Raw genomic sequence first — 27,541 nt, forward strand, 5'->3', positions numbered from 1 at the left:
ATGTTTTGCCCCCAGATTTTGCTCTTCCAAGGGCCCATTATGCTACCTGAATTTAATGGTATCCATGGCATTTGCACAATGCTTTCTGATGGTGTGTGCAAAGAGTCAGGTTGCTAATAAAAATAAAATGAGTGGTGCTGGTTTTGCATGTGAATAGTTGCATTTAACGAAACCATCAAATGGAAAAGGATCATCCCTTCCTTTGCTAATAATTCTGGGTGCCACTACAAAATGCATTACCACAATCTATGTGGGCTTTTATACTCGAGCAGATGCCATGTGATATTATGCTGATGTGCCAGGACAGGATAGTCATTTTGCACTGTAAGGTAGCAGCTAGGAATGATGAAAGGCTGGGGAAAATTTATGGTGGATATATGTGGTTCTGCATCCCTCCCCTCCAGATTTTTCAGAATGCTTCGTTACCCCTTATTCTGCCGGTCTGTTTTTATTGCTTAATTACTGGATAAAACTATTACTCACTCTCTGGTCTCAGTGGCACCACTGTATCTGAATGGATCACAACCAAGAGCCTGTCACCATCACAGCATCCCCATGGGGCAGGGAAGTGCACAGGGGAAACTGAGGCACAGAAGCAGTGCCCTGCTCGAGGGGCCGTAGGTTATTAAAACTAAACCCACGGCAGAAGCACTAAGCACTGGGCTGACCTGATGTGCAGCCCTTAAATTTTTGTCTCCTGTTGGAGGTCTACAAGCTTTGGTGTTTGGTTATGGGGGCTTTTGTAGTGGTGCAAAGACATGGGGTGATGGTGCTCCTGGCCCAGATAGAGGTGGGGAGGGCAGGCCAGCTTCGGTGACCCTCGCCCCTGTTCCACTCCCTTAGACAGACAGCACCCAAAAAACCCAACAGATTCATCCCACTAGTAGTCATGGGTTTACTGGGGGAATTAAACCTGTTGTCGCCTCCCTTCCCTTATATTTGCAGTACACGGTGCAGTACTCAGCTGTGTGATGGGGACAGCCCAGGCCACTCCATGCAGCAGCCCAGTTGCTCCTGGTGAAGGAAGCACTCAGGTCACTCTCTCCCCTTCAGCAGACAACTATTTTTAACAAAACTTGCAGGAACATGACAGGTTTGAGGCTGCAAACTGCGTTCTCAAATGTGATGGAAATTGGTTCAGACCTTATTGGCAGGGGGAAGGAACCATGGGACAGAGCGGCAAAGTGATGGACAACAACTTCCAAATGAAATTCCCCATTTCTGAGTGTTTTCACACACTTTAGCAAGTATTCCCTGCCTTGTTTTTCCTGTGCTCATTTTGTCCTTTAGAAATTTTTTTGAAGCCAGAAGGGGGATTTAGACATTAGAACAGCTACTGACCTGATACAAGTTAATGGTTTTATAAAACACCTAAAAAATGCTTTACTTTAAAAGATTGATGTTTCCTATTGTATTTTTTCAATGCCAATTAATTACTTAATTCATTCGCAATGTAACACAAGAATAGTCTTTGAAAATCCGGTGCTTTGTGTAGATGTCTTTAATTATGGATAATTAAATACTGTGGAAGGACCTGATTATACCTCTGAGCATTTTCTAATCTGGAAAATGAAACACGCTCTTGTACTCTTGAATGCATATAACAAAAGCTGAGCTCAACAACTACACACAGGAAAATAGATGGAAAAAAAAAGCACCCCAAAATCCAGACCAGCCCAAAACCCCACAACTAAAGGAGGGTAGAAATTCCTGGGGAAGCTTGAGGGCTTTGTGCACACCCTGCCTGGTTGGCTTCTCTGCATGGGGTGGTACACATTCCCTGCCTTGTTGGGGATACGAGCGGAAGCCCAAGCAAGCTCAACATGGAGCCACTGCAGCCAGCGAGCAAACACGGGCTCAGGGCAACTCGATGTTAACGCTTGCTAAAGTTGGGAACAGATTTCCAGATGGTCCTTTGTACGTACGGCTGCAATAGCCAAAACTGCTAAAAAGAGCAAAACACTCTCCAAATGAAATCAGAGCTGACCTTGGAAGATGAAAACTTGCCAGCACCAGAAGTTACTCTATTAGTTTGGTTTTCCATTCCTTCTCCTTCCTTTTTTTTTTTTAATTTTCTCCTCTTTATTCCTCCGCAGCAATCACAGTGAGAAAGTCAGCATCCAGAGGGCTATAATAACCAGCATCAATGTCTCAGAAAGGGTTTTAATCTCAGAAGAAAGCCAGGGTAATGTTTGTTTTGAAGACAGCATTGCCCCACCACTTTCAAGACAGATCCCCTCCCTACCACAGCTGAGATCCTGCAGTAGGCCCAAGGAGGTTTATTTTTGGCTCTTTTTGTACTCACTGGAAAAAAGTGGCAGGAAAGGAGGGGCACCAGTGTCTAAATAAAGCCAATTTGTGCTGTCACGCCAGGCACCCTCACTGTGTATGCCCTCCCTTCCTCCTCCCCCCGGCATCTTATACCACGGCCAATTGCTCCCAGCATCCCTGCCCCTCCTGCGCCCTCTGCAACCCATTTCCTTCTGCCTTAATTAAAAGCCACCGATTATGGTGCCGAGTGATAAAATGAGGCCAGGGGCTTTTTGTTGCTAGTGGCCAGTCCCGCTTGGCTGGCTGGGAGCTGACTTTTGCCGCTGGGCAGCCTGACCCAAGTCCCTAATGAATGGCAGGTTATCAATGTGCTGAGCACATATGCTGCACAAGCGGGCCATTAAGCACCGTATCGCAAGCGAGCCATCAGCCAGCGAGACTAAATACTTACAGAGAACACAGGCCAGGGCTGGGTAAACCTCCAGCGGATGCTTTCAAGAGCAAACAGCATCTATTTATCCCCCCGACTCTTATTTTGCATCCTTCTCTGCTGGGCCATGAAGTGATTGCCAAACCCAGTGAATAAACTCTGTCATCTTTACTGAAGGTATTTCTCAGCTGGAAAATTTTGGGAGAAAAATCAGGATGGGTCCTGTGAAACCTCAGCAGCAGAATGACATGAGGGGGACAAATAAATGGGCTTCACACCAGCTCTGTTTGATCTGGAGCAACAAAAAGAAGGAAAACGTCACCCGTAATGCACGGGCTGCCTGTCTGTGTTAAGGAGTCAAAGTATCAATCATGACTTTGTGGCTGCCGATGTCCAAGTGTGGGGTGTTGCTCTGCCCTGGAGGTCCTCTCCTGGGGTGCACAGCCAAAATCTTCGATGGAGGCAGCTGATTTCAGCTGAGAAATGTAGAAACTCAGCAACCACGGGGTAAAATGCACAACTAGACACTACAGTGTATCAGACGTGTTATCGATGCTGCCCAGGGACGTGGTGCCTGCACCATTTGTCAGGATTACCTACCTGATGCTGCCAGAAAGGCTCCCCTCCTATAGGCAAGGGGTCAGACACTCACTGCTAGCCCCTCGCCAAGAGGTTACCTCCTCCCAGCGTGACGGCAGTGGGGGTAATGCTGCAAGACCGGGGCGTAGCACACCCCACAAAGACAGCAATAACACCTTATTAAAAGGTGCCATTACTAAAAGGACATCAAAAGGTGCCATGCCTGCAAGCACCGCCAGACTCACTGCTGCTTTGACCTTACCAGTTGGGAAAGTTTTGGACATAATGAGCTTATGGGGGGGGATTTTATTTAATTTTTTTTTCCCAACAGATTAGTGGAAAACAGAAAGCCAATGGTATGTAGCCCCTTTCCTGACCCCCATGGCAGTGACCTGCCTATTAAGGCATAAAGTGATGGAGAACCATTGGGTCTATATTCAACCAGCACATGCCATACCTGGTTTACTGCAGACTTCCCTATGCCAACATTTCGTGTACCAGCGCAGGCCGTGCCTAGAAAGCCTGGTCCTCAGTTGGGAGGACAAAATGCACCCATTTCCTTGATGCACCTTAAGCATCACCTTCACATCTGGCAAATCCTATTCCAACAAGGAAAAGCTTTCAGACACCACTTTGAAACCCCGGCGCATCCAGGGGACTGGGAGAGCCCAGCCTGTTTGCTGGGCACTGGCTGTCCTGGCCAGTCTGACGGTGCCTATCAGCATCCCATGTGAACCTGCTAAGCGCGGTCACTGCCGCTGCTCCCAATTAGCCAGCAGGTCTCCTCTAATCTTGTCTCTGGCTACAGGATAGCCGTGGCACTTTGTTTAACCCATGGTTAGGAGAGGAGTTTCTTGCTTGATCACACGTGAACCCAAGGAGGGAGAGCGCAGGCAGCACTTCCCTGAGACGGAGAAAACAAGCAAGGGAGAAGGGGCAATGCAAACTGCAAAAAACCACTACTGCATGCAACACAGGAGCAAGAAAAGTCTTGGTTTTGTTGCTGGGGGCTTATAATCCCTTCCTTCGAGGCCATTCCCCTTCCATCACTGCTCCTCGAGCCTTTAGATCCATAGATATAAGTTAGTTAGGCTAAATCTGTAAAGAAAAGTAATATCACCTTTATTTCACTGGTTGACCTGCTTGGGAAACCCAAGTGACCATTTGGCAGGGAAGTCCTTCAAGTACAAGTGAAACTGTTCAAGAAGGGGCTCTGGTAGGTTCACACCGAGCACCGGGACAGCTGAACCAAGCACAGCCCCTCTGTGTTTCTCAGTCCCTTACTCAGATTTTGGCAAGACCTTTTTGGCAAAAAATGGCAGCAAACCAAAGGAGGCAGAGCAGCAATGTAGGGTGTGTGTGCAGACCCTCCCAGCCTCCCTTCACAGATAAATGCACCTGGGGAGGACGACTGGCTGTAACTTCACCGTTCAGCCCAAGGGGTAGCGCCACCTCACAGGGGCGACGGCAGCAGCATCCCCTGACTTGGAGGGCATGAGGCCAGCTTATACAGGTGTGGGAACTGGCCCTGGCTATTTCTCGCTTGTAACAACTTCATTATCGAGCTGTTAGAACAAATGAGAGAGGGGGGCAAATCCTCAGCTCCTGAAAAAGCATGGGTGTTTCCCTTGGAGCAAGGCAGCCAGGCCAATTTACACCAGTCTTAGGAACTGGACCACAGTGTATTTGCTCTCTAGGGGGGCACAAATGTAGCCAAGAAAAACCGTGGTTTCTGTACAAAACATAGCAAATACATCTAATTATTACTATTGTGGACAGGTTTCCATTTTTAATCACAGTTTTCCAAGTCCTTAATAATTACTGTTTGACATTTCCTGTAATACATTTCTTTTTTGTTTGACACAGCTTGTAAAGTCACTGAAACTTCTCTCTCACTGCTTTCCCTGTGGCACGGTGAGGGCACCAGAGCCTCACGCACATCAACGGCGGCATGTCAAACAAAAGCAAGCTAAATTTGTTCATTAATAGCTGGCAGCCACTGCCCTGATCTGTAACCATTGGGCAGGTCTGCGACTGCTGTGCTGTCAGGAAGGGGCTGGTGCCCACACCACCTGCGCGACTGCCAGCCTCTGCTTGCTGGGAGATAAGGGATGACGCATCGGATGCTGCTGCGGACCTGGTTCAGATGAATAATCCTCATGCAGAAGGAGTCCCTTGGACGTCAGTGGTGGCTGCGATGAGTCAGAGATCAGAGAACGAGGCTTTTCTGGAAGGAACACCCAACGTTGGCTCTGCCCTCATGAAATCAAAGCCTTTGACTTGCAAACTGAGCTGGCTCGGCACTGAAATGCTGCATTGGCTGCAGCGCATTCCCCAGCCTCTGCTCAGATGCAGCCTGAGGAGCTGATGGGGGTTTATTTACTCCCCATTTTTTGTAGCCATTTCTGTATGCAGTGAGAGCTGAGAGGGGACTGCACGAAAGCACGCTGGTATTTTGGTTCACAAGACAGAAACGAGGCAAATGCACTGACCTGAGCTAATGAGACTCAGGGGTACCGAAGCAATACTGAAAGAGGGCTCTTCCACCCGCACCTCGTGACATTTCCCATACATTTCAATCAGATGAGAAAGTGCAATTCAAGGTGCTATTCTGCAAATAGCTAAGCCTGCGGGCCTGATCCTGCAAGTTGCGGAAGGTTTCCCGAGAAGCGCTGGGTGCCAGCAGCCCTCTCCAGCCAGGCGTGGAAGGTGGTGGCCCCAAAGGCATCTAACCCCAGAGGAGTATTTTAATCCCATCCTGGACCTGACTACTTACCCAGGCGAGGGTGAGAGCCGAGCAGGAAGGACATTTCCCATCACAGTTGGAGCTATCTCTGCTATTCCTCTCCCACTCAAAAGGGGAGGAAAAGTCAAAGTCGCAAGCACTTTTTGGGTTTAATAAAATCAGAGCAGGTTGTCTGAAATAATTCATTGGGCAAAAAGCCCCTTCATTTCTGTCCTCCCTATTTGAAATGTTCCAAATGATAAAATAAAGATCTACATCCAAAACCATGTCACCTCTCCACCCTCCCGGATTTGAGTCAGTTCATTTTGAAAGCATTAAAATGGGGCGTCTGATCATTTCAAGGTTTCTTCCCGACCTTTTTTAACTTACAAACAGCCAGTTTGCTATAATTGGCCTTTTTCCCGGGGGCGTTTCAGTGAGTCAGCATTTTCTGACCAACATATTCCCATCTTTTTCAAATGTGCTCAACCAGCTGCAGTGAAAAAAGTCTGAGCTTTGAAAGGTCAGGGAGAACTTTGTGTGCTCATCTTCACAGAGACCCATTTCTCTCAATAGATCCCTGTGCAGGACATCAGTAGTTTTCTTTTTGGTACATCAGCTCCTGCTCCATTTATTCTAACAAACATGAGCTTCCCTACCACCACCAAACTCCTGGCACAAAACATTTTAACTGGGACAAAAATATGGCTTACTTTATGTAAAATGAGTTATACTAGTTTACATCAGCTGTGGGACTGGTCCATATCTAGTTTTTTTCTTAAAACTACTTACTGACTTCCTTGTGGCAATTACGGTTTCAGAAATGGGTACAAGTGGAATACGTACATTCTAGAGTTTACCTGGAAAGAATAAACCTGGGGAGCCTCCATGCACAAGAAATACAGTATTGCGCACATGGTGTAGAATATGTGTGACGAGGATGTAGGAGCTCTGGGATACCTAAGGGGAGATTTGATTGTCTTTCCACCTTCCTAGGAGATGAAATCTAACTTGCAGTTGACATCTTTTGCGCAAGAATAAGGTTAAATCATATATACGATTAGATCACACACATCCTGAGTGCACTGCGGACAGGGTAGATTTCACTGGAACTCTGTTTGTTAGATAGGACTGACAGTCTGTGGTGTTTTCCATGCTGTTTTGAAGGGGTTTTAGCCTGATTTTTTGAGTTTCTACTATGAGCAAATTCTGATTTTTATGGTTTTAAGTTTCAAGAACTTGCATATAAAAAGAAATGATAAGGAATACAGGCATGCCTACACAGGGCTGCTAAGAGTGACCATGTTTTGCAATGAGACCCACCTAGTACACACCTACATCCCAAAGGACAGGTTCCTTCAGTCCAGCAGAAAAGCAGTATGTCCTCAGGACACAGAAGTTAGGAGGACCATGGGGCCATCACTGTCTTTGCTAATGACCTACTGTATCACCTGGGGTGCATTGCTGCCCTCCTCCCTGCCCCCTCTCCTCCCCAGTCCCTATTTCAGGTGTGAGCTCCACACCTCAAGTCTCTACACATGAAGTCTGCTGGTGGCTTAGTGCTTCTGGAGACAAAAATGATAAGGGTTAAGAGTGCAGTGGCAGCTTTTCTTGGGGAGGGACTCAGAGAGCGCACCCATACTGCTAAATAAAACAGGGCATAAGACTCTCCTCTGGCTCTAATGTCATGTGGCAAAGACTGGCCACATCCACACCACCCAGCACTTCCCCTTGGACCTCCTCCAGACCCCAGGAGGTGCCCTCTTCACCCTAAGATGTAATTATTTTGTGTGCATTTCTTTGGACTGCTTGAGCTAGCAGGGGGGCAGCCATGCAGCCGAGCAGGGTGATAGTCCCTTAGCATCAAGGATGCTGTATGTGCCTCGGGGTTGGGGTGAAGACACGGCTAGGCACTGGAGCACACAAAGCTTGCTAAAACAGTGCTGGCTGACTGCTGTGACTTAGGTGTGCCACCCATTACAAAGTGCTAACAATCAGGGTCCCATAGGCAAGTGCTCTGCCCAGCACTTGCTGGGCACTCTTTAATTTAACTGTACCAAAATGGCCAGAGGTGCGAGGAACCGAACCGCACCAACCCAACCAGCCAAAGCAAAGAAAGCAACATCCTCTCCTCTTTTCCACTGGGCTTTTATTTCCTGATGACCAAGCCTAAGCTCTTCAGTCTTAGGTATGAATTCAGATCAACATTGCAGAAAGGTTTTCTAAACACAAACACAGAAAGCAAGAAATTACCCCCAACCAGCCAAGCTCTTTGCAGCCTGTGCTGCAGGAATTGAGGCGAGAAGAGCCTCATGCTGCAGGAGCGATGCCCTGGCACTGAGCTCGTAGACCCGCACTGAGAGCTGAAAGCACTCGTGGAAAGTCAGAGCACGAAGACAGCTAATCGAGAGGGAGAGGGGTGGGCCAAGGGGGTAGAAGGAAATGGATGCTGATGTTTATGGGCAGAAGAGCACCTCTGGACAACAGAGACTGGCAATATCTGATGGCAGTCTTCGTGCTGTACCAGCCTCAAGACTGTCCTACAGGAACCTTCTCCAGGCAGCATAGCTCAACCACTGTCACACAGCAGTATCGCCGCCACGTATAAATAATGCTCTTTCACCCTCACCCAGATGTGCTGTAACAAATTGTGGGTCTCTCTGGCAAACGATTCCACAAAACTTGCACTTCTTTTCATTCTGCCCAGGAGATGCGCTCCATCAGCAAATCAGGGATAGAGATGAAGAAAAACGCACTTTTTAGTCTCTCCAGCCGAACTGATTGGTGAGTTGGCAAGCGTAACAGGCTAGGATGATGTGCAAACATACAGTAATACCCAGAATGAGGTTACTGCACTGATTTCCTTTGCAGAGGTGCGTAGGTGTAGAAGAGACAGAAGGCTGCAGCTGAAATGCAGGATCCTACCAAAGAAGCAGAGAGGATGGAGATGTAGAAAAGGCGGAGGGAAGGAAAGGAAGCGGGAAGAGAAAACTTCTAAGTGCCTTTTTTAATTCTAAGTTTTCTCAGACTTGCTTAGCTCTAATCTTTAATTCATATTTTCATTACAGTTTCTTTGCTCTGTAAAGTCTGCATTTCATGTAAAAGGAGCAGCTCAAACATCAATTATTTGACATAAGTCAACCCCTTGTTAAAGTCCTCTATTCTACATATATGTAGGCTCCAATAAAAGAAGCATTAAACATTCATTAAATTAGAAATACATGAAGACAGTGTCTGCCACTCTTCTCACACAGATATGCTTAATAATCCCAACCTTCTAGAGCAGCAAAAACCAAACCCATCTCTAATCCTTTTAGAAAGCCTGGCCATGCAAAACACCCCAGCCTCCTGCAATTTGCCTGTGAGTCACCCAGATATATTAGCTCTTGCAGGTCAGATCCTCAGCTGGAGTAAATCAGAGTAAAACAATGCTGCCAGCGTTACACCACGTGACATGGACTCAGGATTTGGCTTTAGGCTTCTCTTGCAGCAAAATGGTTTACAGCAATGTAATTGGATAATAATGTTACTTTTGGTCTTTTCAGTTACACCAAGAATCTGATCAGGTCGGGAACAGCAACATCATGCCTGCTTTAATTTCTGTGCTGCCCAGGCTGCTTGTGTTCTGCAAAAGGAACCTGGTTTCCCAACCTGAATCTAGGAACTTTTCCCTCCAGAAAACTCCAAACCCAACCCTTCCTCTACAATATACTATCATGATGATAGTGGATCTTGAACTACCACTGCCATAGGCTTGTGAACACAAATTTTAGCAACATTTTCCCAAGGGGAAACAATCACCGGTGAGCAGATGCTTCTTCATAAATATTTCTGAGTTTAAAGAGCAATGCAGACCATGTAACATGTTTCCCACATCTCTGTGAGCTGTGTCCGCTTAATGAAAGCTTTGGAGCAAGTCCCATCCAACAAATGACTTCTCACAGTCCTCCCCGACCCTTCTCTTTAGGGTGCTTCTAGTCATTAATTTTGAACTCTGCTGGGGTGGAAGCATGCCAACATGGTTAGGACCTGGGGTACAAATTCAGGATAGTGGCTTTCAGCTCCTGCCTGGCCTTCGGCTGTCTGGCAGAGTTTTCTCCTGCCTTGTTTAATATGTGAACTATCCTTTTCTTGCTTCCTGGGCAGAGGAAGAGACCACAAATGCTCGGGAAGCATTAGCGGACCTGTAAGTGTGCAAATGAACATGTCGGGTCGAAAGGGGCTGCTGTCCTGCTGGCGCCCTACCGCAGCACTCTTTGAATTGAGCTTTTCCCAGCAGCATCCCTGTCACTCTGATGCTACACAGTGCAGCAGCTACTGCTTTGTGTGAGCACTGAGTTGTGTGATAGAGTTAATCACATTAAGAGCTGTTCAGTTCATGTCTTTTTTGTTTTCTAAAGGCTTTTCCTCTCCCTCGCCTCTTTTAGTCTCTCCTTCTTCTAAACTTCAGGAGGTGGCAGATTCAACTCAGCCCTCCTTGATGCTATCCAGCACCAGGATGGCTAATTTTGGAAGGTTTAACCTCTATATACCTTTCCAAAGCTTTTCACCATTATTAGATGACTCTTCCAACAGCTGTGTCCACAGGGAGCAGGTCACAGTCTTGAGTCAGCAGGGCATTTAAGCATCTGGATAATCCAACTGCTTGAGATTTCCAAAAGCAATGGAGAGGCTAGCTCTTGACAGAACTCTCACCAGCAAGTTCAGCATCTACGTGCCTTTAACCACTTGGCCCAAAGTGATGGAGGTGAACGAGCTCCACTGAAAATCAATTTCAGTGAAATGACTTCTTTTTTCAAGGATCAGTAAAGCAAGTACTGAAGTATTTTGTCAGGTCGGTGACTGCCTGGTCCAAATATACCACCTTGTTTTCAGTCTTGATCTTCTACCAGCTTTTAAATCAATCTTTTTTTCCCTCTGTTGGTAATCAAATCACTCCTTTAATTGAGCTAACAGAGCACCATAGTTTACATTCCTGCTGGTAAACACAAAGAACATTAGCCGACAAACAATCAAAAACGCATCCTTTGTAGTCTCAGGAATTTTCTTTTGCATTCAGCTTTCAGAAACCATTGATTTTCATAGCTGGCCACGAAGCCTTGGTGCGCTGGGCTCTGCCATTGCAATGTTAAGGCGGCTTCTACAGGTTCTGCAAAAATGGAAGACGACTCCTGATTTGGGGTGGTATCTCTGCATCAGCACAGCAGTGCTAAGGAGTCGGCTGTGAAACAACCACCAGCCCCAAAGTGCTGGGCAAGCGCTGCCCAAAGAAGAGCAGGTCCTTCCTGTGACCCCTCAGCCTGCCATCTGAATGGGGTGGTGGTGGTGGGGTCAACTGAGTACCCAAAAAGCTGGTTGGCTGCCATGAATACTTCATCCACCAAGAACGAAGGGTGATGCGGCTATGCTACGCTACCGGCTTCCATCTCCGGGACCTATGAAGAGGATCATGAAGTCCAGCAAAGTCCGGCGTGGGGGATACATCTTCTTGGCTGGTCACATTCAACTTGCATCTGCACAATCAATCAGCATATTGCATAGACTTTGACTGAAGGGGTTTTAACTGCAATCTTAAAATCTGGCCATTTCAGGAATTCCTGAAATAAATTAGAAGAGGAATTTTATTTAGTTGTTTTTTCTAAAGGAATTTCCCCATGGCACCAAACCACTGTTTTCCATAAAGTAAATGAATATGAAGTCTTCTCTTGTCCTCTTGCCACATTTTCTGTGTCATCTTTTTCCTGCAACAGTTGTATATAATCAAATGGCAGACAAAACATCCTCTCCCTAAAACCTTCCTTTTTTTCCTCAAACTTTTAGTAATTTTTTTCCACACTTCATCATTGATTTTTTTTGTCACTGATCATGTTAGAAGCAGATGCTTTCCAAAACAATGACCTGGAGATTCAGTGATCCAAATCTTGCAGTTAAATAACAAGCTATATTTATGCAATAAAGCACAGGTAACTTAATATCCAGGCACTGGATTATTCGATATTAAAATCTTGGCACTTTTCAAGATAGATAGCCAATAATTTGGAACAATAGAGACCACGTGGGAAAGTTCTTTTTGTCAATATTGGTTAACAACTTGCACCTGCACCTAAAATACAATAAATAATTTACATTTATATGGAGCCTTTTGTTCCCCAAAATCCCGAAGGGTTTTGCAAAATAAACACATCGCATTGCCCCCCTCTCCCCCCAACCTGGGCATTGATTTGGTTGTCTCGCTGATTCAGAAGGAAGACCCCTGGTCATTGACTGCTTCGCCAAGATCTCTTTCTGTGGCATCTAGATTTTCCTGGGAGGTCTACCCACCTGAGTGGTAATCAGTATTAGCCTTGCTTGATTTATGAAAGTAAATGAAGTTCCTGAACCAACTTTCACTCGGTGTGTGGCTGGGCAGAATGGGAACAGCCTGGCCTGGGGGCTGCCTGACCATGTCCTGGCAGTAACTCCCCCCGTTGTCCACAGCAGAGCTTTTCCGAAGGGACACCCCTTTGGCCTCTGGGGACTTCCAAAAATCTCCTCCTTAGAAAAAAGGCATTTCTACATACCACTTGCTAGGAAAAGGCAGCCTCGAAGGTCAGCCCCTGGGTGTTGTTCTACACAGTGGCGTGCAAAATTCACTTAGGGACATGTAACGCATATTTGTTTGTTAAAGGAAAGGCTGCCGTTGGCTTCGACGGGCTGGGAAAATCCTTGGGGGTTTTCTGGGCAAAACACACTGTGTTACAGAAGGAACAGGCTGGGGTGCAGAATGCTTATTTCAAATTAACTTGAATGGAGAAATAATGAGCAGCAAGTTTATATTCTCAGTAAATTAAGAGTGAAGCTTAGGTAAAATGTGGCTTTATATGCATGGAAATAAATTACTATTTACTTGCTTTTGTGCTCATGCCCTCAAAGATGAAGACATTTGCATGGAATTATTAATATTTATAGCATATTACAATAAATACCCATAAGAGCTTTGCCTGAATACATGCTATTTTACCAAGGTAAAATCTGTTGAAGGTCAAAGGGATCTTTTACTTGTGTGTGGAGGGCAGGATTAGACTCTTTACTTTGAAATCTGTATCAACTGTGATAATTTAAAACTTTAATTAAAGACTCAGTGACAGATTATCTACAAAACGTCTTCCTGCTGCCCAGTATTTCATCATGAATGTCTCCAGAAGCCCACGCTAACATGAGTAAGCACACTTGCCAGGAAGTATTTCATTGTGGACATGTTAGCTTTTATCTGTCTTGTTGGGTAACAAATTCTTTTGTTGAAGATTGGTGGCAACAAAAATTAAATTAAAAGCAAAACCAGACCCCAAACCAGAAATCTATAATGCTTATTCTGTTCATCCCTCAAGAAAATGAAAGTGCCAAGGCAAACCCTATTTTAGCAATTGCGTTAATGTATGTGTAAATGGGTGAAGGCGCCTTTGAAATGCTCTGAAAAGAATTTCACACTTTAGAGAGGAGAAGAAGTTAACAATTCTACTGTGGCATTTATTGGAATTTCTAAATTAATTTCCCCGACACAACTGTGCCATAAAATCCCCCATGATGAAGAACTTTTGCTAATGTTGAGATTATTTTTGGATACAATTCTGAGGGAGCACTTTGTAAAATCAGGAGAACACTGGTCACCGGGAACCCTGCGCTGCCCTGCCCTTGCCTCCACTCACCTCCAGCCTTTCCCCGAGAAGCTGCAAGGCTGCTAATTTGAAATTGCACCTGTTTTTTCTTCCATAGAGCAGCAAATGGGACGGATGCACAAGTGGCCTGAAGCTGAGCCCCCTTAGAGCAGTGGGCAAAGATCAGTGTGTTGCTAACTCAGCACGGCATTGGAGAAAGGACCTCCAAGGCCACCTGGGGACTCTCTGCTTAAACACATCTACTCACACCCCCAGAAAGGGCACGTTGGGAGTGGGTGGTTTTGGCTCTGAACAAACAGCACTGGGCAAGGCGAAACGCAATGAATTTCTCCCTTTGTGCACAGCAGTAGGTGAGAGCTGTTCTGAGCTGGCAAAGAAGAGGAACCCATTTAATCTGGATCACAGATTAAACCAGATTAAGAGATGCGAGTGATGATACAGTGGGGATCCCCCTCATCCCTGCACCCTGCATCCTTGCCAGACCATGTCCAAAGGGTTGAAGGAAACATAAAGAGCAACCTCACAGCGATGCATAAGGAAGGGCTTTAAAAACCACACGTCCCACGAATAATGAGGCTCAACCCGCAGCAGTGGATGGACTTATGGGGAGGGACAAGCAGAGGTTTTGAAATGAAGAGTTCAGGGTCAGGTGGGAAGACCCAGGGGAGGTATGAGTAACACCACACAGGCATGTCTACAGCCCTGGACACAGGAGGATGCAGACCTCATGGGGGATTTTTGCTTGGAAAGACTTTGGTGTAAGCAGAGTGGATGGATGTTCTCACTGAACTGCAGGAGAACCTGGGGGCAGGAGGGATAGCACAGATGGTGGCAGCCACGAGCTTGATTTTAACAGTGATAGGCAAGCTTTAGATCTTGCAGAGCAGAGAGTTAACAATAGCTGACACACTTTTGTCTGGAGAAGTCACAATGACTAGAAATAACAACTCGGAGCCATAATTCTGCGGTCTGTCACTACCAGGAAACATGAAATCCAGTGACCTTTCATCTCCATGACAGAAATGCTGCGCAACACCTGGAGCCATCGCGCTTAAAATCCACTCTGACAAATTGGACGATGGGACATGAAGGAGAAAACATCCTCTCCCTCTCTCACTCCCAAATTTTAGCCTCCCAGTGAACTCTGCCTGCTCTGCGTGTAATGTCGTATCCCCTGCTGAGCAGAGCCAGCTTTGCATGAGCTACACCGCATTTAGCAAAGCACAAGATAACAGTTCTATTTCTTTTGACAATAAGGAGTAAATCTCCAAAGCCACTTGTTCAGACTGCTCTTAAATGATTGTAGAGGGAGGAAAATTGATATTGGCTTTTTATGAATCTTCATGTCAGGTATGTTAGAATCAACAGATTTTTGCATTAACCTCACTGCTTCACAGCACTTTTGCCCTTGGCAAGACATAATTAAGAAAGGCATGAAAATCTATCTGAATGTATAGAGAGGAAATTACTCTCCCGTTAATGGCAGCAACAGCTAAACAAGCAGGCAAGCCACGCTGCTAGCAGAGTGCAGCAAATGATGCAGGGCTGTGTTTTAACCTAAAATGAGGATTTTCCTTACCAAAATTTTAAGGAGTGGCTTTTGAAATGGGGATTTGCACAACATGTTGTTCTGGGGATTAACTTTTTTCCCTCAACCGCTGTATCCCTTGAGCTCTTCTGTTTGCCAGTAAAATGATGACCACAAGGACTGAGACTAAGCTAAAATCTTTATATCACACTGAAACATGGCACTGTAACTGTCTTCACCACTTTGGTAGAACGCAAAAGCTACTGGATGGAAGGAACAAAACGAATAAATTTAAAAAAAAGGGGGATTTCAGCCATTTAAGTGCGTCTGTCACCTTGTGTTATCTTCATGCATTTGTGAAACTGAGCTTTAATTGACTGGCTGCAGTGGAGAGCTGAAAGATAAAATCTTGGTCTCAAGGTGAACAGACAGCTTAAAACGTTGCAATCCTCATTCATTAGGATGTGTCAGAGGGATTCAGAGGGGGAAGAGACACAGCAATGTCTGTTACTTTTTCACATGAAGTTCCCAAAATGTAAGAGGGAGGCGAAGGGTGTGCGCCACACTTGGAGCCACGTCCAAGAGCAGTAACAAAATTTGTTCATCAGATTCCCTGTGACAACGGAGACTACCTTGGCGCCTACTTATTTCTATCACTTCATGAATTATTTAATTTCATTTGCGAAGGATAAAACCGAAACTACAAGCATTGGCCAACTATTAGCCAGTCAGCTCCAGCTGCAGCAGGAGGAGCAGAAAGCCCTGCCAGCTGGGGGGTCTCACATCTAAGCCCTACAGCCAGGCTGGAATGCAAGGAGGGCTTGGGCTCCTTTCCACGGTACCCCCCATGCAGATATGGTCCTCGATCCCAAGGAACAGCCACATCACGGCACCGCCTCTCCCCTTCATTCACCACTGGCTCAGAGCTGTGCTGCAAGCCCCGGTCTCCCTGGCCCCAGAGACCAGGATCCCCAAGGCATGTAAGCCGCACTTAAAAGGACGGTAAGAAATACTTCCCTGCCTAAAACAGGTTTCAGAGAACTTTGTATCTGGAACAGATGAGTGAAGAGAGGAGTGGAGAAATTTGGCAAAACCATGGAGGAAGCCTCCTGGCTTCTAGTTGAGGGTCCCAGTCACTACACTGTGCCCTGCAGCCCCTTCAGCAGGTGGCTGATTTTCCTTCTGTCCTCTTGTCCTCACTCCCATCAGTACGAGCTGCTTCTTTCCCTTTCCTCCTGGTTATCTGGACACCCTGCCTGTTTTTGGAAGAAAGATGCTGCCCACTCCCGGTCACCAGGGATGTTGGGGACTGCAACACAGAAAGCCACCGACCCCCAAAGTGGGGGAGTCTGGTTACTGGGGGAAATGGTCATGGTGGTGAAGGGTTGGTAGGCAAATCCAGCAGCTCCTGGACCTGTATGAAGCCACCTTTGAGTCTGCACTCCTGGGAAGCCTGAGCGATGCTCACGGTTTGGATTCATGTGATGTGAACAGATGGGAAGGAATTGGCAAGTGCTGTCACTGTAAATGAGGGGGATTCAGCATGGTACCCTATAAGCGATGGGAACACAGAGGCCAAACACACATGAGCGGCATTCGTTCAGGTGTAAATGAGTCTGAGCTACGGTGACAGGCATGGCGATGGCCACTGTTACCCCTCACAGTCATCAACCCAAGACATCAATCTTTCTGAGTGTGATGGGAAACCTCATACTGAAGTGCAGCAGGCTATATGCAAAGGTGGTGGATAGAGTTGGTTAACATACCTTTTCTCTGAAGATCATCAACAGCAAACAAATGAAATTTCCTATGATCATTTTCTGCTTTTCAACAGAAACATAAAACTCTAAATGAAAACCTTTTAAAATATTTTTGAGTAAAAATCATGGTTGAATATAAACCTCAGGATTTCAAGTAGTATTTTTGGTATAATTTTCCAGACCAGTCTTAATTTTGCCAATTCCTTTAGTAAAAATATTTTGCATTTTCAACTGTTTGCTTTTTTCTGTCCTAAAGAGCAGAAAATGTGTTGAAAATGTTATTTCTTTGTAAACATTTTCAGTTAGATCCAAAAGCAATCATTACTCTCATCCAGCAGTGGTGATGTATGTAAGAGGAAATATATATGGGTAGTGAATTCCAAACATGAGAAGATGAGTCTAGGAAGCCATTCCTTATATGTTAAGAAAGCCATGAAGAGCTTTATGAGAAGCTAGCTCACCTCTTAATCTGTCTTCATATCTACATTAGGAGAAAGGTGCTTTTCCAGAGACATAAGTGTGTACAGGCTGCGGTACAAGACCAGGGAGACCTTCTTGGAAACATATTTCTTTTCCAAAGAGGTACTTTCAGTCATCCCAAAACCTTTCTTGAAAGTATTGCTAAATCCGACTCCCAGTTCATGAAATCGTTTCAGCAGGACAATGAGGGCCACCACTACACACACAGACTCCAGCACGCAACCTACAACATTACAGGCTTGGTGGGCGTCTTACTGGCCCCAGTGGGAGTTTTGCCATTGATTTTGGTGAGTTTTCTCCTGGTCTTAAGTAATAACCATTGGTTTCTTAATTTAGGGACAAAGACTCTCTCTTTTATTATATACTTGATTTCATGTTAGACTAATTATGAGAAAAAAGCAAAGATATCAAACAACTATCACCAGTACCAGCGCTCAATCCTATAAAACCTTACTCAAGTCAGCAATCCCATCAGCTTCAATGAGAGGACACAGACCATGAAGGGCAGCCTTAATTTTCACAGTTGTCACCTTGTAACTGAAGCCGACATGCAAGGAGAAGTAACAGCCCCAACGCCGGCCTGTGTCGATGGAAGCAAACCTCCTGGCAATGCATCAGTAACAACATTTTAATAAAATGTTTCCTTTATATCTCTTTGTTAAAGCCAATACAGTACTTTCTTACCATTTTTGCAGACAGGACAACACTGTTCTGGTTCATAGACTGGGTTGACACACTCAGGAACTGCGCAGTCTGCTACAACACAGTGAACTTCATTGCTGGGCTCGCAGCGACACCATTCGCATGGCGAGGGCTAGGAACAAATCTAAAATTAGCCCATTTCCTCCCGTAGCTCACAAGTTTGCAACATTTCTATCTTGCCATAAGATAAACACATCAGCGTTTAATACCTCTTGACTGCATTCATTCATCATGGGTAATACAAATTAACCTATAGGACAAAATAGCAACATTTGAAATAGGCAACTAGAACATTGCAAAAAAACAGTGAGCATGATACTTGCTTTCCCAGAGAGGGTGCGGGTTTTTTTAGCTTTTGTCAGACTTCAGCTCCCTTCATCAAAAAGACTGAGCTGAAACTACTAGGTTGTACTTCTGCTCTGCTCATCTGTTGTTATCTTACACACTTGGCCGGCAGCAGCGCAGGATTTTTGGAAGATCACGAGTGGTGGTTCCTCCCAGGAAGGGAGGACAGGGTGATTTTCCAGGTCATACTCATAGCTCGTAGACCACCACTGCCAGCAAACCCCAAGCTGTCGGAAAGGTGCTGCTGGGGTGGCCTGTCCAGCCGCCAGCCTCTTGATATGCTTTCATTCCCGCTTTTCAGAGCAGAGGAAAATAGTGTTGTTCTTGGAGGGGCAAAACCATTTTATTCTGTGTTTGTACAGCACCTGTATCAGGGGTCTGTAAGCACTCCCATAACATAACCGTTAGGTCTGGTCCTGGCCCCACTCCAGCCTGTTTCGACAAGGTTTGTAAGCAACTGCCTCATACAGAATATGTAAATAATTAAGAGCCTGAATAATTCTGCTGGCGTCAGGGAGTTCTGGATTAAGGCACCCAGCTAAATGGTTTCATTTCAGCTCCATCAATTCAAACAGCAATCTCTATCTACCTCCAAATAGTAGAGAGTTGTCACTGTCTCACCCTTTGAAAAGCTGTGGAAATCTGTTGAAAAATAGAAAGGCCAGTGTTTTAAGGTTCCCAGTGTCCTTATGTGAGTGCAAGTCTGATGAAAGGACAACAACAGAGCTAAGAAAGGAGAATAAGAGGAGAATTTGAAAGGAAAATAACTTCCTTTCAGTACCTGTAGGTTCAATACGTAACTCCCAATTCCTCAGCAACGGTAGGTCCATCACTAACACTTGAACAAGTAAATGTGGGTATTGGAAAAAATTCCGCTTTCTGTTGCATTGGTGGGAATCTGCAGCAATGGGAATTCCCCCATATTAAAAAAAAAAGTGAGATACAAAGGAAAGGAGGAGTCATCCCCATGTGTTTCAGACCCCAGTGATGCATCACTCATTTCTACAAGACAGATACAACCTGTGAGCCCTGGTTCTGGGAGGTAAAAAGCTTTTCAGTTCACCTCTAAGAAGCTCCATATGTCTTGAGTCAAATAATTTATTCCCAGGAAATTCATTTCTACCATAAAATGCACTAATTAAAGCTTCCCTTGCTTTGTCTCAGCGTCTGCAGTCTATAATTCCCATCACCTCTTATTTGCTCACGGCTTTGGAAATTTAGATAAAATCAGCACTCCTTGAGCAAGGGAAGAAGTCTGTGGAGGTGGAATTCCTCTCTCTAATTATCTTTCCTCATTCAATCCTGCTTTGATTTCTGTCTGAAGCACCAGGAATCTATATTCATTTGACTGACATTTCTTATTCAAAGCTATTTAATAAGAAGAAACAATACAGAAGAGAATAGACAGAACTATTTGCTGAGGGATCAATAAGAAAATTGCTGCTTTGTTTTTACTCATTTTAATCGCTAATTATATGGAGCAGTAGAACTAGATCTTGTGATTTGTGGAGGCTTTCACTGACGTATCCTTCAGGACTTGTCCCCATCTTAACTACTACAGTGGCTGCAATGGACTGCAGCCCAATCAACAGCTTAAAGATGGTCAACAAAAGCAGAAGATGCCCCTGAACGACTCTGCAACTGAGTAAATGAGACATGACATACACATCTTTTGCTTTTGCATTGTTGGTCTAACCTGAAAATGACACTGTAATAAACCACAATGTTGCTTGACACTGAAAGCAGCTTTTCAGGAAGGAAGAACCGCACACGATTAAAGAAGGAAAGCACACCTGGGCAGTACGAGGAACGAGCAGCCAGCAAATGAAAAGACTGCTTTGGCATGGACGACAAGACTTTTCTCAGCCACCTCCTCTTCCCCATCTTATCATATTCAAGGTACCTGGTCTTGCCTCTAGGATCTTCCTCTATCTGACTACTTTGTTCACGTGCCAGTGCCCCTTACTGTGGCTCTTACCTCCATGGGTGACTCCAGCCTTCCTGTCCACTTATTTTATGAATGTCTAGGTACTTTCTCCCATGGGATGTGCTTTGGGATCTGATTTGCAAACCCCTGCCCTTTCAGAAAGGACTTTGCCCCAAGCATGATGATTGAGCATCTTTTTACTGTTGTCTGTGTGCTCTGCATCCCTGCTATTAATTTCCCTGGAGCTACCCTTTTTGTGGAATAACTATGGGACATTGGCCAAAAAAGTCCTCTATTTATTTACATAGGCATTATGTAGACCAAACGGCAAAATGACAAACTGGGAATCAGTGAAGAATGGGGAACCAGTGAAAGATGTCCCAAAGTTTTTTTTCCCGATTCTTCCATCTACCTCATTTGCTCTTATTTTTATCCAGATCACAGCAGTTACTCTTTTGTGGTCAGTGGTGTTCCCACACACATGCTGCTGCTTCGCTTGCTCTCTGTCCCAGTGCAAGTACTGCTCATAATTAGGAGCGTTTCAGAGGATCCAGCAGGCAGCTCTGTCAATCTTTGCGAGTCCCAGAATCTGAATTTAAAGATTTATCCCCCATGGAAGAGAGGAGGTTTACACTTTTGTAGCCATTGAAGTTCAAACACCATCTAACACCAGTGCCTGAAAAGAAACTCTTATCCCTACTGAAAAACAAGGTTGAAAAAATAGAGGGTTTCTGAAGTACAAAGGAGAGAGGACACAAATCAGAGGCTATGCCATTCCCACATGGACAGTGCAAACGCTTTATTGGTGTCCCTTAAACTGATATTCTAGAAAAAGTGTTAAGATTAAAGGATCATAAAAGGCTTGGGCCAGAAGATGGTTTATTCACTCCACCTGTCCAAGGCTGAATAATCTTAGAGGACTCTCTAGGGAAGGATTTGTTAGGAAGGATTTCAAGAGATGTTGGTGCAGAAACATTCTTCTCACCATTGTCCAAAAGGAAAGGATGTTCATGGTGCCCAGTCATAACATGGATACATGTCCACACAACTGCACGGTCCCTTACTGTTCAAGGTATGTTTTAAGAAATGGACCTATCATTAAAACCAGAGGAGCAAACTGGGTCCTTTTATAGAAGGTATCAGTACAGCATTTTGACTTGGGAAAACTAGTGCAAAGCACCTGAAATTCTTTTTAGCCAATTTTCACTTACGACAGGGGTGAGAGCACTAACCCTCAGAACTAGTGAAGAAATACATTCTTTGATATTGTTGTCAGTGCAGGGGCCAAGTTGAGCCAAGTTGGTGGGAAGCAGACGTGGCCAACGTCTAACCACCATTCAAGGGCTTTTGAGAACAGATGAAGTAGGACACAGAGCACAAAGGACCTTCTCAGTCTCAGCACTGACCTTGATTCACCTCTCCTTTGGCCAGTCACTTCAAAGAGACCAAAGAATCACAAGGGTGTGGACCCTAAACACCCCTGTTTATAACCACACCTAAGATCACGGCCCAACTTCTATTTCTCTTCTGGACTATTGATCTCAAGGAGGACTGTGACTGCAGGTTTGGCTGGGAGGGCAGGTTCATTCCCTGCTTGTTCCAGGGGATGGCCCCGTCCCACACAGCGGGGCGGCCGGAGGAAGGAGCCAGCATTCATCTGGTTGCGTGGCTGGAAAACCTTAGTCTCAGGTGCTGTCAAATGGGAAACATCTGCAATCAGCAGAGTTTGTTAACAAAGAAAGAGGGAAGGAAGATTAAAACAGAGAATAGAGAATATGCATGGCTAATAAAGATTTTATGCGTATGAGCACATAATGATAAACTTGATAGATGATATGAACAAACAAACTAAAAAGGCAGCAAAGGAAACAGAATGAAAAACAAGATAGATACACCCTGAGCAGGGGAAATCGGGAAGCCAAACAAGATGTGGATACCGTATCTCCTAATCTTCACTCTCGCTCCCATACACACCAGCTTCCCACCATTTTCACCCTCTTTTTGGAAGCAAATGCCAGCACACGTAGGAGTTATGATTGCTAACATCATCCAGGTACTTCTCACAGTGATAAGGGGCTCCCTGTCTTACGGGCTTGGGCACCGCGTGGGTCCTTCTTTAGTCGTCTACTAGGTTTCATAAAACCACAGATATTTTGTACCTCTGAGAGGTCTACAGTTGAGGGCTCCAGCAAGCCCCCAAGTCATCCAGAAGGACTGGTAGACAGAAGAAGATTGCATGATCAAACAACTCTTCAGGAAAATAGCCTAAAATACTAATTCTTCCCAAACTTAAGGGAGAGGTGGAGAAAAGAAAATGGAAAATTGAATTCAAAACTCAGTCTCTAAATCTACACTTTTATGCTTCTCTACAGCTGAAGAGATCCAATTCAAACTTTTTTTAGACCAAGGCAGCTGGTAAAATCACACAATAACCAATACACAAAACTTCAAGTTTTTAGGAAAGATCTTGCAAGAAGCTTCTGCAAGACCTAAGCTTTACTGCATCTGAGCCATCTCATTTAGTCATAGAAATTCTCTTGCCCCAAATACTTACTGAACCTCACCTGTATTTCACCCTTATCTCATGCCTTGTCCACAACTGCAGCACCCTAAGCCACCTCTCTGCTGCCCCAAATATGTGAAAGACTTTTCTATAACATGTAGATTGCCTTGCAAAAGCTTATTACTGAGTAGTAAGTATTCTCCTTGAGTGAATGGAAGAAGCATATATATATATATATATAAAAAACATTACACTGCAGCCCTCCTCTTCCATGCCTCCAATACGGATTTCTCTGTCTACACGTCTGCTTGTCAATCACACTTAGCTGCTTCTACACAAACATCTCTAGAGAGGTGGAAAGGGAGTGATTTACCTAAGACAAACGAAAAACTCTGAAGATGACATATGATTGATACTTTTTCTTTACCTGTTTGTTCTGTCAATCAGAAGCAATTTTCCTCAGTTTTTGCTCTGCTGTCACATTCACCAGGCTAACTGTGGTTTCTAAGCGCACTCATTTCAGTCCTATATGTGGGCTGTCACCCAGCTCAGAAGACATCTCAGGCCAAGTTTTAAGGCTGCAGCCTCCTGTGATCAGCTGTGATTAATCCAGCTGGCTTCACTCAAACTTGGGGTTTGAGGCTTATACCCCTCTGGAAAAACAGTGCCCATTTTCCAAGCAGCCTTCTGAGCGCAAAGTGCTATTTGGCACCCACGTATTTCAAGAGCCAGTGGATCTTATATCATTAAAACAGATTATATACAGACCTGTTACTCCTTGAGACCTCCTACTCTATGAATTTAGATGCCAGCTCCTGATTTCCTCCAGACATGTTTAGCACAGCCACTTCCTGAGACTTTGGACCTCTCCTCACCTTTTCAAGAAAAGACTTTGAATTGCGTGGTACTTTCTTCGTACCCAAGTTTTCAGCCTCGTGGAAGAAGGTTTACATCTTTGCTGGAGCTAGCATACAGGCTGCTCAAAGCTACTGCAAATTCTTGCATTTGCCCTCTTAGTCATCTGTTCTGGGATCCAGTTATCAGGATTTATTGGGCTGCTCTTTTCCCCCTCCTTCCTACACTCTCCAGCTAAGCTTGGAGAGGGTATTTTTACAGGAATGTCCCACGATCCCATACTCGAAGACTTCATCTCATTGACAAGGTCCTATGAAGTGGTCACACAAGGACCATGTCCTTGTGCTGACTATTGCGCCACAGCCCTTTGTTAATTACACACAGCTACTAGCGAACAACTACAGAGCAATACAAACTTTGCAACTATTATATCACAAATACTTGACATTTGTTTTGAGGAAGGAAATAAAAAAGCTTCATCTAAGTGTTTACAACCATCTAATCATGTTACAATAGACACACACTGATCGTCATGCAGGGGCTGTTCAAGTTAGTAGAAGACAATCTAAGTATTTCCACCGAATTGAATAGACTTGCTACTGGGACCTGTGATGCTTTTCACAGTCAAATAGGTATATTTACAAAATGGGCAGAATGACTGGAGAAATCTGCTTGTTTGACTGGAATTTGAAGTGGTATATAACCAAGAAATTAAGCCAGTGGGCTTGCTTTCTGACCCCCATGGAAAGCCAAGGATCCATCACACCAGAGCAAATGCAGAGCAGATGCCAGGACTCTTGATATCACTGCAGGCCTTAATAAGGCATGCTAGCTCCCACCTTCTTTAAACACCAAAAAGGAAATGGTGCATAAGTATATGCCTTTTCTAGATTATATTGCAAAGGGAAAAAATGTTTTCCATGGTAGTTTTACTGAATATCGAGTTGCAATGCTTTCTCCCCCTTTGAGAACATGTTAGAAAAAGAAGTGGAAATCCCTTAAAAAGAAGGAGATGCCATCATCTCCATTTCTACTGATGTCAAGGCGGTTTTGAATGCAATGGATCTAATCTGGTACTTCTGCACATGTTTGTCAGTACCTTGCCTTAGATTCGGATCCACTAGCTGTATCCACATGCACCTCCTGCCTACATGTCCCCGGGAAGGACTGGATGTGTCCCGTCCCCTGCGAGTGCTGGACTCCAAGGGAAGGAAAGCTGAAAACCATCGCTGCTGCCAATCTCTCCATGTTTTAGTTTTCAAGATAGTGTGCGCCAGCGCTCATATGGATAATCACATTCAGCCTCCTGCCTCAGTCAGGCTCGACTGATAGCATCCTGCTCTATGCAGATAAAACAGCAGGAAAAGCAGAGCAATGTAAAGTGAAGTCTGTCAAATTGGGCACTTACATCTTAAGAATAGCTGTAACTTTTAATGACGCTAAGGACAATGGCAATTCTGATGGAAATCATTTTTGTAGCTACAGTTTCAGTTGGTGAATTTATTGGCAGGAAGCAAGAAAGGGAAGAAAGTTAAAAAGGACCTGATGAATAAAATCGGAGGCAAAAACGGTTTCCGCATTACAGCTGAGGTGGGAAGTCATAAACCAAGGGAGACGAATAAAAAAGAAACCAGGATAGCATTCATCGAAGATACTCCTGGAGTTGAAATTAGAATAATTTTCACTGTTATTGAAATTGCCTGTGATCTCAGGCAGATTAGCAGGAGATTGCAGGAGAGTTCAGAGAAAGCTTTCAACTGAGAAATTTTGCAGGTGCCAAACTGTGGAGAAAGAGCTAGCTAGTGAGTCCCACCTGAAGGTGAAACTGAAATCAGCCTATTTCTCTTCTGGGCTGCTCACTTTGCCTTTACTATTAGTAGTGCATAAATAACTGTCTAAATGGTGTTAAAAGTTTGGTAAATGGCTCTTTTTGTGTGCGTGTGCTAATACAAGCACTTGCATGGAGCAAAAATTTCACTCATTTTTTGTCACTTATTCAAAAAAGAAATCATCCATCCAGCTAGTGGAGACCCAGTATCAATTACACTACGGAAATCATAATGACTTGGATTTTCCATAGGTGGAAAGTTGCTCAAATAAACAATCCGGTGAGTGATTATTAGACGAGTACAATCACTGAAAACGCCATCAGGTTGCAAATGATTTTGCAACAGCAAAAAAGTACTAAGTGATTAGATAATTTATTTGCAGTGAAAAACTGGAGCTGTATCCTACTTATATGGAGCACTAGCAATACAAATGAACTGTGCCATCCAAAAATTGAAAAATGCTTGCACCATACTGCAGATCAGCTAAAACAAGGAGCTGGCTTCCAAGAAGCAGCAGAAGTGAATGCTGAGATCTTGTATTTCTAAGGGAGCCCCCAACACGCACAGAAGCATTACTAATGTAAGACTGAAATGAAATGACAAATTTCTCACACAACTGAAAGAGAACTGAGAGACACAAATACATTACTGAAAACATTTTCTATAAATGCTGACTCCATCCTATATTCACAGCAGCCCCATCACAAGGAGGTTGAAGATGACTTGCCTATTTTCTTAGCCTACAGATGCTGCAGCTCTCCAACCAAAGCTTGATCTTAGTTACCCCTAACTAAGGGGTAACTCTCTATTCACAGCTACAAGAGTCTCTCCAGCAGGCTGGTGACCAGGCTTGGATTCTGGAGATGGAAAGGCATAAAGATGCTGTAATCCCCCCAGGTCATGTATACCTCTCCTCCCCTCAGCCTCAGACCACGCCTGTCCATACCTGGAAACAACATTATCCTTGCCACCCTTTTGTAAAAATTCCTGGGGAGCTACTATAGATCGGTAAGCCAGATGAGGGAGAGAAGCACAGAAGATGTGCCTCACCATGGGCATCCTGGTCCCACATCTGATGATTCAGGATTGTGATGGCATTAGGAGCTTTGTACTCATATATTTGTTATGTGCCACACAACTTGATGGGTTTAAAAGGCTCCTGGAACCACGTCGGGGTCTGGAGAGTGACTCCTCCATGAGCTGGTGAGAGAGAGACAACCCTGAGCCCAGCCCTGGCCCTTTTTGCACAGGAGCTGCGTATCTGCAGTCTCATGGTTGTTTCTCTCCCCTGAGAGCAGCAGTGGAGCTTTCCATACCAACATGACTCTGCACTTTTTTTTGGAAGAATGCTCTCTTTTATTTGATATATGTCTCATTTTATTCCTTACAATAGTTGCACCTCACCTACCCTGGGGCTGAGGGGACTGGAGGTCACTATTTGGAGATAATTTTTATGACTCTATTACAATAGTTTTTTAGTTCAGACATGCCCAGTGCACAGGGAACGGGACTCCTTTTGAAAGGTTACAGATACAACAGATGGGACTGTGGCTCCAACATGCGACGCGCAGCCCTGTTCGGACACAGACAAAATGTTTTTATGTGCTTCACGTTTTTTAAGCTCCTTTTAATATCAATAGGGAAAGCGAGCCCAGCTGGCAGCTTCCTTCTCTCCATTTCCTCCCTGTAGGCTCTTGCAATGAAGGAGCCTCATCTAGGAGAAAGCCTCCTGGGGCAGGGAGAAAGGAACCAAGGACCTGGTCAGAAAGGTGATCCCTTTTACATGTGTTTTCCCTATATCTGAATCTGCTGTTTCCTCCTTCATTCATGCTGAAAGATGGGACAAGGTGGAGAGATCAGCTCTATATACTGATAAAATACTGAATTTGTATTAAGGAGGTAGGTATAACATAACCAGCCATCACTGGGGAGGAGGTTTGGATCTTGGTCCC

At 44.8% G+C, this 27,541-nt stretch overlaps 1 protein-coding gene across 2 annotated transcripts in view; it reads right to left on the reverse strand.

Annotated features, from left to right (window-relative positions):
- VWC2L (von Willebrand factor C domain containing 2 like) overlaps positions 1 to 27,541 on the reverse strand; it is a 56,655-nt gene that overhangs the window by 17,033 nt on the left and 12,081 nt on the right. The window contains exons 3-4 of one of the 2 annotated variants that reach the window (XM_076342107.1): positions 18,113 to 18,242; positions 8,802 to 11,602 (exon numbers count right to left, since the gene is read on the reverse strand). In XM_076342107.1, the coding sequence (XP_076198222.1) occupies positions 11,577 to 11,602; positions 18,113 to 18,242 (156 nt within the window). In that variant the 3' untranslated portion in view covers positions 8,802 to 11,576. Of the gene's footprint in view, positions 1 to 8,801; positions 11,603 to 18,112; positions 18,243 to 27,541 lie in introns of those variants that run through there. The other variant, XM_076342106.1, reaches the window with a different exon arrangement.

This window comes from Aptenodytes patagonicus, chromosome 6 (assembly GCF_965638725.1).
Source record: "Aptenodytes patagonicus chromosome 6, bAptPat1.pri.cur, whole genome shotgun sequence".
NCBI lineage: Eukaryota > Metazoa > Chordata > Aves > Sphenisciformes > Spheniscidae > Aptenodytes > Aptenodytes patagonicus.